The sequence below is a fragment of the Larimichthys crocea genome, chromosome VIII, assembly GCF_000972845.2.
Source record: "Larimichthys crocea isolate SSNF chromosome VIII, L_crocea_2.0, whole genome shotgun sequence".
NCBI lineage: Eukaryota > Metazoa > Chordata > Actinopteri > Sciaenidae > Larimichthys > Larimichthys crocea.
Genome location: NC_040018.1, coordinates 9,033,480 through 9,046,662, shown reverse-complemented (window position 1 = coordinate 9,046,662; position 13,183 = coordinate 9,033,480). Strand labels below are relative to the sequence as shown.

At 38.8% G+C, this 13,183-nt stretch overlaps 1 protein-coding gene across 1 annotated transcript in view; it reads left to right on the top strand.

Moving 5' to 3' along the window:
- Positions 1-13,183, top strand: part of LOC109139107 (neural-cadherin) — a 267,154-nt gene that overhangs the window by 79,655 nt on the left and 174,316 nt on the right. Inside the window, exons 5-6 of the mRNA XM_027281561.1 lie at positions 5,009-5,120; positions 11,182-11,431. Coding sequence (XP_027137362.1) covers positions 5,009-5,120; positions 11,182-11,431 — 362 coding nt within the window. The remainder of the gene's footprint in view (positions 1-5,008; positions 5,121-11,181; positions 11,432-13,183) is intronic.

Below are 13,183 nucleotides of genomic sequence, written 5' to 3'. Positions count from 1 at the left end.
CCATATATTCAAAGTTTCATTCAATATATTCAGACTTCATTCAATATATTCAAGGTTTCATTCAATATATTCAAAGGTTTAATTTCCTGAACGGCAATCTGAATTTGATTTAGTGTTGGTGAGAGACTTGAGACTTGACTTGAGCTTGTAAGAAATGACTTGTGAACACCTCTGATGGATGGTAATAATTGTAAATGTTTCATTTAAAATCATCATCTGCTTCTAGGGCCCCCTGGTAGCATCCTCTTTTTTTATTAATGGTAGGCATTAATACAGAACCAGACTCACTGATATTAATGCAGCTACTTTTTACTATTAAAAGATGGAGTTTATGTAGTACTTTCAGAGTGAGAACAAAGCTTTTTTTTTTTTTTTTTTTTGCTTTCCCCTGTTAATACTTACCCTGCATGTTAACACACATGACAGTTTCTAAACATGGAACATGTTATTGTTGGAAATGAATGTGTGAACATGAAAAAAACATTTATTTTTATTAATCGACATTTTCTTTATTTTTGGCAAACAATAACCAATATTCAGATTGATCTGTCCACACTTAGTATTTTGAATTCAGTGCTACATGAGTTGTTAAGGGATGAAAGGTTGAGTATTGTCTTCAGTCAAAACTAAATAGACTTGTCTGTCTGGAATGAGTGCACAGGACTTCTCAATTACTTCCCCATGTTGTCAGGAAATAAGAGTGAACTGCGGCTGACTGCTGAAGGCATCGATGCATCTGGTCTGGTTTCTATCGTTATTCTGGCCTCAGGCTAAAACATGTCCTGCTGAACCATCTGTCCTCAACTGCTCTGCTCTGGGACCTAGTGGACTACAGAGCATCAAGAGTCTGTGTGGAGAGAGGGAGTGAGTGAAGAAGAGTAAAAGAAAGAAAACAAATAATTAGCAGTGAGTTGGTGTGTGCCCTAGTCTGCTCACACTGATGCCCTAAGTTGCCAGCCTCAGCCCATGCTAAGCTTTTAGAACATCCACAAGCACAGTCCCAACCACACTGAAAGCCAACACCACCTGCACACTGCAGCTCCTTCCCTCGCAGCTGCCACCTGTACAGTTTAACACCACCCGACAGAATCTGTGTGTGAATATTGAACACAAGTTGTTTTGAATCAGAAATTAGTGAATCAAAAAATACATTTTAATGCTGTGTTTACTAGAAAACATTTTACCAGCCAATGCGCGTGAGTGTTTTAGTGTTCTGCATCAGCAGCAGCGGAAAAATGGTGTTGCGAATGTTAATCTTGTTGACAGGGTAAACCTTTTACACATGCTCTATGCTTTATATTGGCTTTAATGCCCCTATACTTGCTCTTTGCTGCCGTCTGAGCTAAATTACAGTATCAGTCATTATATCACATTGGAACAATTGGGAGGATAATGGAGGGCTGAATGGCTACAGCAAAGCTTAAGTGGTTTATTGATATAGTGAATGGTAGTGACAAGGCATGATGCACACTCTCCACACTCATCTGTTTAAATATTCGTTCCATTGACGTCCCTACTGTTTTCCCAAAAATAATCTTCATACCTTTTTAAACATTTTCTTGGTCATCTGATCTGAAAACAGATAAAGTAGCCAACTCCACGTGAAATACAGAGCTACCGGAACGTGGACCAGTTTCTCCCCACAGTCTTTCTTAGGCCATGGCTCGAAAGAAGAGGCAACTGTACCTTAAAGTGCATTGGCTCGTGTGCTCCATACTAATACCGCGGATTAATAGTACATTACATCTGACACTAACATATTAGCACGCAGTTAAAAATACTTCATGCTAATGGTTTACGGTTGAGAATTGTGAGAGAAATTGTGATAGCTGGATAAATCTGTAACACAAATATAGACAAAACCTTAATTATGAATGACCTTTAGTCTTTTACTTGAAACATTTTTGTAAACAAAAAAACAACAACATAAAATCCAGGATCAAATGGTGTTTACTAGATGTGTTGGTGTAACTGATGGGTAATTTCTTTTAGAAAAATTGTAAGACAAAACAATAAACCCTTAATATACTGTACAAACATGACAGCATGACAACAAAATATGTTTCGTCATGGGCTAGAAAGGAACGTGGTATTTAGATTAAGATGAAATATGCACCATAGACAAATTTTATAAATGGTTTTATAAAAGTTTAATGAAATGAAGTTGCATGCTCATAACTGCAAAACCTTTCTTCACGTCCTTCAATATTTTAGAAAACAAACTTCCTCTGGATAAAATACTAGTCTGTTACTGTTGGAGAACGTGGATATGATGCCACTGTAGCTCCCTCCACATTGGCAAGCATGCAACAGTCTACATTTTTTCCACTGGTGCATTCACATGGAATAAAAAACACCCAAAACACAGCTAAAATGTGCAATAGACTGCGATCCAGAACGATCTGAGGCATATGTTTTAACAGACTGCTGAAGGATGATGAGGGGAAGAAATACTATCAAGTGAAAATGTTAAATAAAGATACTTTATAAAGGGCAGTGTATACTTAGCTAACTAAAAACAATATAAACTATCTATTGCTATGTGTCTGCTACATTCTGAGATCATTCCTCATTATGATGGCTTTTACAACATATTGTTTTCCTCCAGATATCTCAGCTCCATCCATTCATAACTAGTAGTCATAATGTATGATAAGCCCCATCAGTCAACCTCTAGTTTATAACTAGTCCAGAGCTTCCATAAGACACTGAAGACACATTCAAGTTATAATTCATTATAAGTCACATCTATATATATTCAGAACACTTTTAATCTTTACTGATTAAAATCAATAGTATAGTATTGTATGGAATTCTACAGTGTGATTTTTACTAAATAAAAACAAAATGTACATCCATCTAAATGCAGCAGCTGGAATTGACCTAAAGGTGTCAGGGTTAGTCTTCTAGACTTGCAGCACACCCATCAAATGGCTTTTAACTCAGTTCTCTGAGCTTTGCTTCTCTATTTTCATTCAAAAAACAAACTTCCCTCAGCTCTACTTGCCTTAAGGCAGGCTCGTATTCCATAAGACCCACCGCCTTGAGAAAGAGAACAGCCTAAAACTAAAAGTGACGACCTTTGACCATGCCAAAATGTACTTTAACCTATGGCATTTTGCCAGATTCCATGTGTATTTTTTTTAATAAAACGAGTATGTTATCAGAACTGCTTCCATTTGTAAATGGTTAATGTTGATCCTGCACATGACGGTTTAAGGCATTCTGTTTTCCCCTCTTTCTCTAATTAAAGTTTACTATACGTGTTAATAGAGGGTAAAAATGACTGTAGAAATAATGCCACCATTTCAATATGTGTAGCCATCCCTTTTTGCTTTTGGTTTTATTCTGCTTCTCAGCAACCTGTCTCTGTCTGCCAAAATAGCGAACAGAGGTGGTGTATTTGTGTGGACTGGAGTCACTGAGCATGACTTTAATTTGCAGGTAGTTTCCAAGTTTCTCCCTCCAGGAGTGATAGCTCATCGGCACCATTAGTTACCTAACCAGCCCGAGACCTGCCTGCAGCTGCCAGTGTGTGTGCATTCGCACACGTCTGTGTGCGTGTGTTTGAGCTCATCTTGCTTTATTACGGCTGACTTCCCTTCTCTTCTCATTCAATCTTGCTTTTCCTCAGCCTTGTATACACATATACTGTCCGTTCATATATCTTGGCAAAGCTTTGCCATTTCCTGTCATACTGGCACATGGACTCACTCACTTTGGCATGCAAACACACACACACACACACACACACACACACACACACACAGAGGCAAACAAAGATTAACAGTCATTGGCAAACACACACAAATCACCTTTGGGAGTTGACATGTCAGATTTTATTTTGTTGTCCATTGCTTCGAAGCTGATCTTTGCTTAAGGATTAACTAATATCACAGAACTTCAATTTACCTACCAGAACTTAATATCAATGGTATTTACACACCATTCACTCACTGTGTGTATGTCAGAGAGTGATATGCCATGTTTATATGGAAGAGAAGAAGTAGAGCTGGGGGTCAGTGAGGCTCATCTGCCAGCCCATGTCTGTATTTATTCCTCCTGAATGCTGCAAGCCGGCAGTCAACATCTGGTAGAAGGTGCTGCGTTTGCCTTCATGTCCCTAATGAACTGAACAGCATTACAGTGTCTCTCTCTCTCTCACACACACACACCTATATGCTCACTCCATACAAATTCATCTTTGCACACTGATCCACTCTCATTTGTTAGCTCAGGGCTTCTGAAAAACTGCACAAGATTGCATTCTCCACTGATCTACTGAAGGGACCACAATGCCGACTCTGCAGCAGCTCCCTCACTCAGGAGGGGTAAATAAACCAGAAGGATCAGGGTCAGGGCACGGCTTTTGAAGAAGGTTGGGATGAGGCTTCCTTTTGGTTAGGGATAGGGTTAATTTGGGTTACTCGCAGATGAAAACGACTATGGACCCTGAAAAAAAAACCCATTCTGGATGGCGCCTGAAGTAGTAATCCCAGATTTAAATTTTCATAACACGAACCCAGTGTGACTTTTAATCTCTATATTTTCCACTTGTGATTGCCTGGGCGGCAGCACATGTAGATTGCAATAACAGCATCACTGAAACATATAAACCAACATTCTTTAAAAAAAGTTTCTGTTGAGTAAAATGCTCCAGATAGACTGGACGGTGATATAAATTAATTTCTCCCAAAGCATAAACACACATCTATACACATGCATGTGTCCTTTTGTTCACGTTTCAACATTTATATCTTGTCAGAAGAATCCTTGAAGCGAATTGAATTTCTCCGAAAATGGGTGGAATGATCACACCATGTTGACAGATTTTTATGCCACTGGATTTGAGAAGTACTCTTGATTGGATTTCTGTGTGTTTCCAACGCCACATTTTAATTGAAAAGTCTTGTGTGATGAAGGTTGGCCGCATCTCCCTCCTTTTACTTCCTTCCTGTCTCTCTTGTCTTTTTAATCTCATGCTCTCCCCTCCTCCATTCTCCTCCAGGTGCGTGTTGTTATTGTTGATGAAAATGACTGCGTTCCGGAATTCCTCCAGTCCATTTACAGCAAGGATGGTGTACCAGAGACTGTGACCACGGCAACCTCCCTGCTGCAAGGTGAGATATGTGGGAAGATCTCAAAAGACTCTCATGACCCCTGCATTGTGATTAAACTCCCATTATTTGTCCTGCACAGTGTCACAGAGTGCATTACTTTATTTTATCTTGCACCAAAAATACCCCATAGTTAATTATCATTGTTTTTGATTGTACATACTTGCAAAGGGTAAAAAGGATGTACTAAAAGAGTCTGCTTTTTGTTGTTTTTCTGTTTAATTAAAAACTCCCACGCAACGTTTGGGCGTTCTAATTAAGATTAGATTAAAACGCATCTGATAAACACAATAAAGAATGCATGATGATGTTTAGGTGGAAGATACTGCAGCGATGGGTTAAAATTCATTAGATTATGTTGATGTACCCTATGTCGATATGAGATAGTTTCAGTATTCAATAAAAAAATAAAATGCATATTTGAAGCTAAAGCAGGGGCAGCACTGTGGGCTAATGTGTGCCTGTGTGGGGTTTGTGATATGTAAATGTCGGAGTGTCCCTGCTGTAGTGACTCTCAGAACAAAAGAAAAGTGGCTGAGCTTTTTTTAACATTCATGTGTTTCGACTGGTCAGGAAACTGAGTAGGTACTTGTCAGCACTGGCAGCCGTGAAATCACCAGCGTTTCCATCAGCACTGTTGCTCTTGCCTCTCCTTTCCCGTAACGACCCAATTTCCACATGGAGATCACTTAAGTTTCATCCTATGTGTGGAAATGGTAATGGTAACTGTTGTTGGTACGACTTATCACAATTTGATCTGTCACACTGTGACTTTAAGCCGAGAAGCCCAGTCTTTTTTAGGTTCTGACAGACTGCCAACGAAACTGAGAGCAAAGCTTTTCACACTTGTCTTTTCCTCTACACTCTGCATTAAGAGTACTACGTTAGCCGCATTATATTTCAAAATACATTTAAATTGTAATTATTGATCAGAATTGCACCATGAATAAAATATTTCCACTTTCAAAGCTGCTCAAGATCATCGTGTTTACAGCTGAAAACAAAGTAATGCTTAACATTAAATAAACAGCTTTACTTACTGTAGGCTAAAACTGGAAACCACAACAGAGCTACAGTACTGACAAGAACAGAACACAAGGAAATAAAGCCCTGCATGCAGTACGTAAATTATTAATGACTGCAGTTATGACACCTCAATGGAAGTGCTCATTAACTTCAGCCATAGGCAGAAAAGTTTTGGGTTGGATTCACGTTTCAAAGATTTGTTATTTTCATACTTGTGCTATGACCATTGCAATCATCATTATTACCATTACTCAAATACTGGGAGGAAGTGAGATACATGTACAGTCTACAGACGACACAATGTCACAGTAAATAATAGAACAGCTATGAACTGTAACTGTCTTGCCAAAGTACTGATTATGTAGTCCCATTCCCATATGGACAGATGCTTGCCTGTACATCTTCTGGAGATATTTCTGTTCATAACTGATTATGAAATGATAATGTTAATGTTCAAGGTTACAACTTTAACCTCTTAACAGTAAGAAGAGGTGAAAAGTTACACTAGAACATCTATAGTGTAAAGAATTCATGCTGACAAAACGAGTAATTATTATTTATATTGTCCCTAACCATAATTAGTTTTATGATATTACCTTTTGTTTGTCACTCCAGCTGGCAGTATTTGCGCAGCAGTCTCAAAAAGGGAAGTGCCTCTCGGGGTGGTTTAAGTCTCTCTAAGTGGTGGCTTGCATGGATAGAGATAGTGTGAGAGAATAAAATATAAATGAAAACATCAACAAAAAATAAACAGTAAACAGAAGAGCTCTATTGATATTGACATTTTTATTTCCTTGTCAACGCCTAATACTTATCCATAGTTTTTTATTCAGTGGTTTTTGCTCATGGGGATGTGCTTTGCCAATACTGCATTTGAGAGAGTGAGAGGAGATGAGTGCTTTGTGGTACACCAAGTCACAGTACTCCACAGCATTTTAGTGCGTGCCAAAGACTATCCTGTATATGAATCGAGGGCTGAACAAAATGCTTGTTGTGGGCCTGGTGAGAGCTCTCTGCACACAGTGAAAAGTTATAGGGCACAGCATGATGAATACTACACGGAGAGAGGTTGTGTGCAATGAATCCATTTAGTACAAACACAAAAACATTCATTTTTGGCCCAGTGTAAGAGCAGAGAAAAAAGTACAGAGTTTACCGGTGATCAGAAGATTCTTAGATGATTTAAGCGTAAAACATGTAAAACTGAGACGACACATTTAACTGTTTGAGATATGTCATGTTGTCTAAGTTCTTGTATGCCACCACATGACTGTAGCTTTGTTTCTACAGGAAGTGAACATACAACAACAAACCAAAAAGAAGCTTACTGCAGAGCAAATGCAAAAAGAGAGTTTATCTGTTGTTCCAAAGAGAGCCTCCAACCACACCTGTGCCTCTTCAAAGCTGTACTTACACACGTTAAAGCAAGTATAATGCATCATCATAGTTCATGCATTTGCCACTGTTTTTAGCCTGAAACAAGTAGAACTTAGGCTAATTGGAGTGTCAGTAATAAAGCAGATATTTGGCCAAGTATTAGTCAAAAACTGGAAGTCTGTTTGTGCTAAAGGTAGAAGAACCTACCAACAGATTGCCATCCCTAGAGCCATTTTATTAGCATTTCTAAAAACACCAGCTATTTATTTAAATAACAAAACAAAGGTTTGTGAATAACAAAGGATCATTTAGCTAAGTGTCTGCTAAATTGTCATTATGGAACACCAGAACAAACAATCTAGTAAATGCTAGTAAGTGAGAGGTGAGTGAGTGAGTGAGTGAGTGAGTAAGAGAGAAAGTAAATGAGTGAGTGAGGTGTATGGTGTAGGAGGCACAGCAGGCGGCATCAACTGCTGCCAACAACAGGTGCACCAAGGGAGGCGAGAAGTTTCCCCCTGCTGTGCTGCTGCTGTGTGTACGTGTGCCCACACGTGCATGTATATTTTTGCGTATTTGGGTTTGAAGATTGTTGTCTGTACTTTTGGGAGCATCTTTAGCACTATATATATTAGCATATCTAAATCTAAAACCGTATGCATCCCAGAACCTTTCTGGTGTTTCCAATTTTCCAATTTGAATATAGGCAATTAGCTTTTAAACTTGATGAGGTGGAAAAAACACAACATGCACATGCACCTTTGCCAGAAAAAAACAAAAAAAACATCTGTTTTTCTTATTCGTTTAAGAAATGCAATTAAAATGTTTAAATGTATGTAATAATAAATACAATTAATTCTGTCAGGTCCAGTTCTGAGTCCTAATATGAAAATGAATAGCCCAACCTCCTGAAATAAAGTCATGTCCCTTCAATTGATTAAACAGGCTAAAAAGGACAGTATTAAATTAAATGAGCAGGGAAAATAGGAATCCAGCATCGTTTTGCTAAATCATGTGCTAGTAATCCTATAATCAGTTCCATCATGAGAGTAGACAAATGTGTACTTCGCCAGCTTGGGGAAAAAATACTGTACCAAGCAGGCCAATTATCCTGCATTCCGTAGAGATCTGAGGTTCCTGCAGTTTCCATCTTCAGTAAAAAAAATCATTATATGCCAGAAAGACATGGGAGATTCAGCTAGTAATGCACTGTGCACCCCCCACCGCCCTTCAATGTTGTGATGCCAGCACAACAATGCTGATTCAAGATTACAGCAGGATTTACTGATAAATACATGCTCAAACGGTGCTCTGAAGAGTAAAAATCTGTACTTAGTAAATTAAATATTGACTCATATGTGACATGCGTTTGACCACTGGATGGTATTGGACTCCGGGCAGACACTCGCACTGCAGTTCATTTTCTACCCTTCATTGTTGGATAAAAGGTTATTCATCACTTTTCAGCAGCAAAACAGCTGCACTTCAGCTACAGTTGAGAAAAATGTCAGTCCTTGTAACCAGTACGGTAGTGCAGGGTAAAGATTCACTTTATCTAACTTGCAAGCCTGACATAAATCTAAATAACATAAATTACTAACACTATAGTGAGTAACAAAAAGCGTGGCCAATTCTGGACAAAAACTTGCCATTACCACACCTGATTTAATGGGGTTTTCAGCTGTGTATTGCAATTTCTTCCCTGCTAAAAAGAAGGCTATATGACAAAGTAGATAGAGAAGCTATTTTTGCAGCTGTAAACCAATGCTTTATGGCAATTTAATGATGAAACATCCTTCCTCCTCCCAGTGTTTACAATACATTACAGAGTCTTTTGGGAAAATTCCAGCTTATCAACTAGCAGCTGAAAAAGCTTTGACTGAATAACAGTTTTAGGAATTTGCTCACATACTAAAAGCTTTCACAATCACCCTGCCATCTCTTCTTTCCATGCTGTGCAGGCAAATGCTATACAGCCCAAACCAGGTTACATTTTCTGATTCTTCACTTGTAGAGTATCGTCATCCTGAATTTCATTAGTGCTCCTGTTCAGTAATTAGTAGTAATGGGTTGCTCTTCTCTGCAGCTGATGCTCTTTGTGGTTTAGGGCAGAAGAAGGCATATTTTACATTTTCATCTTGCAGCTTCATGGGGAAGGAAAACTGTGTTTTAAAGATGTAATTGATTTTAGTTTAGTTTGATGGTTGCACAGGATGCTGGAAGACTGGAGGCCACAGTACAGTACCACAACACTTCAAAATCAATTAAATGAAACTGGACCCGTACTGAAATTAAACAAATCATGTAAATAAACAGTGACTGAGTTTACGAGCCCGCTTTTAAACAGAGATATTTAGTTTTGTTGACATTTTGTTAAAATTGATAATTTGTGCTTCCCTGAGGCTTTATGGCAATAGTTTAGTTTATTAGTTGAAGTAAACAGTATTTATGTGTACGTCTGCTCGTGTTTATTCATGTGCATAGGTGTTTGTGTGTATGGGCACATGAGCCAAATGCAATGTAAGGTGAATTGGAGAATTGAGAGTTTGATGTTGAAATGACTTGTTAGCGGAAAATATGCTTATTCAAATCCCCCGTGGTCTTTTTCAGTTTTAGCAAGGCAATCAATTTGTGGCGAGCGAGTTCTGGCTTCATGGATTCCCAATGTGCGATGTAGAAACAGAAATGTTGCAAAATGACGGTCAGTTCAACACAGTCCGTGCAAATAACACTTACTCTGCTTGGGTTGTAGACTTGAACATTTAAGTCAGTCATGACTTCTGTTTCAAACTTCACTGTAGTCACTTAACATAAGAAATTAATAGATACTGCTCAAATATAATAACACAAGAACAAACTCGGCATTAATCTTTATGAGAGAAGGAATTATATTTTCTTAATTAATTCAGCTTCTGTATCAATATTTAGTTAACACATTGAGATTAAAATGTCATCTTACTACAAGAGTAGGCCAAGAGGGCAGCATAAACATAGTTAGAACAATAAACATAAACAATACAATGAGGCAAAGTATAACTATCAGACACTAAACATTAGTAAACACAATATCAAGCATAATATGCAATATAAGGTCAAAGGCAAATGATTTACATAAACATATTTCCTCCACCGTGACTATAAAAGCGTGAAAAATAGAACACGGTGATCTAGCATTGTATTAGTATTTCTCAAACCAATCCAACGGATGAATGTAATATTTTTAAAATATTTAAAAAATTTCAATTTGTAACTTTTGTGTCTCTGGGATACTTTTTCACCTGCTATCTGTTGAAATACTAAATCTATCTGTCTGGAAAACTGTGTGCATTCATTTTGAAGAGATGCTGACCTTACACTGGAATGTAATTCAACTTAACACTTTGACCTGACTACAAAAAAGGCCCAAAGCCTTTACTCCACCTGTATTGCCTTCTCCACAAAAACTTCCCTGTAATTCAACCCCACGAAAACAGCATGCTCTGTTAACAAAAATTCACTCACACACTTTTCCAATGTCATATATATTTTTTTTATTAGCTTGTATTGGAATGGTTTTGCATTTCATGCACCAGTACTACAAGAAGTGGACTTACTGACTTATTAACAGTACTTTTACTTCTAATGTTTATGTGTTTATTTTTGATCTCTATGTTCTTATCTGTAGTGTCCGCCAATGACTGCGACTCAGAGGAGAATGCAGAGTTGACCTATTACACCCTGAGTCCAGACTTCACCATTTCTCCACATGGGACCATTTTCCCTGCAGGGCCTCTGGACTACGAGAGGCCCAATCACCTGTACGAGTTTGTAGTGATGGCAATTGACAAGGGGGAGGTCCCTCGCACTGGCACGACTACAGTGCGGATTCGAATGGCTAACGTCAACGACGAGGCACCTGAGTTCTCCCAGCATATGTAAGTAAGATTCTCACACAGTTGTTCAATGTCAAAGAGATTAAAACACAATGGTTTTATGCGATGCAGTGAAAACCTTATGTTAGTTTGAGACAGGAGAGAATGATGGTCATTCTTGTGAGCAGGATCATGTGACAGCACCATGTTATGTAGTCAATAGTTGTGGTTGTAGAATAGGACGGAGCATAGGACTCTCTGCACTAGACAGCATTGTTGCTAACAAACAATCTGGGTCAATCTCTCTACGTTAAGTTCTTTGTTGTGCCAGGATGATCCAACTAGGTTAGTCTGCAGACATTAGCATAAACAGTATTCCATTCAAGCTTTACAGCTGCTGCACACAGTTGGGTTTTCAGATGTAGCCTGAGGAAACAGGCCCTGATATTAACTGATTTTGAAAAAAATCTTTAGATGCAGCCCAAGTTCAAATTCTGCCACCGTCTGCTAAAATGATTTCCTGTAGGTCAAAGAGAACGTATTCTCCTCTGCTTCTGACTAAGTGATGTGTTCTTCCTTCTGCCTTAGCTCTGTCTTCATCCTGTAAAGATGCACTTTAAACACACCTAAGAATAGTGTGACTGTACATTTTACAAGATAATGCATGTGTGGTGAAAATAGAAAAAGATTAAACTGAATGAACTGAAGACTTTTGGACTTGGGCCACTTGAGCGATGGTCAGAGATAAAATGCATACCAATTTATGAGCGAAGCACATAAAATGCAGACGACCAAAGCTATTTGAGGGCAGAGAGAGAGTTTGTGTGTGTGTGTGTGTGTGTCTGTCCTGTCTTGTCAGGTCAGCTCCTTACAGCTGCTTCCCAATTCAACATCGCAGCTGCCGTTACCCACAATTCCAGTGCTTTTTTCCCCCCCAGTGCTGCTGTGGTGCCTGCATCTTTTAATTGGTTGATTTTCTGGCAGAGAGCTGGGCAGATTGGTGAGGCAGGGTCAATCAGCCGTGCCCACCAACACCCTCAGGAGGCCCTGAGCTTGCACTGTGTGTATGTGTGTGTGTGTGTGTGTATTCAGTAATTGAGATGGCCCCAGCAAAGTGGGATGTTGGTATGGACAGAGTGATGTAGTTATAAAGTGCATTCATGCATCATGCATCTGATATGCATGTGTTCATGTTGTTCATAGCGAGAGGGAATTTGGATGTGTGTGCGCGGGTCGTATTGATTTACTGTCAGTAACAGCAGAATAATCTGTTTTTCTTCTGTAGCCCTCAACCCTCCACTACAGCTACAAAAACACTACTGGACGATCTATGATGTATCACTTGGACACACACACACACACATCTTCATACATGCAGGCACAAATGTGCATACATATGCACACACACTCACAATTGCGGGAATAAGCAAACACATCTGTTATATCTTTGAAGAAATAGATACAGCAGGGACAGTTTGGGAAGATAAAATTCATTAGTTTCCCTGTAGATATGTCATGTTTGCCCAGTTGTGTGTGTGTGTGTTGTCAATGCATGTGATGGACAGAGGAAAGGGAGAGAGTGTGGTCATTAAATGTATCATTATCCAGGCAGAAAATCTGGTCTACTGGTATCGATTCTTGGAGTTGGAAGCATACAATAATGAGTTTGTGTGTTTTGCCAATTCTGGCTGAATGTCGGCTGCAAGTCTAGAAAAATAATCATGAACAGTGTTATTTTGAAGTTGGAGTCATTGCTGCTTTTTGAAACCGGCCATGATCATGATGTAAATGTTTGATACAGAGTGCAAGAAAGAA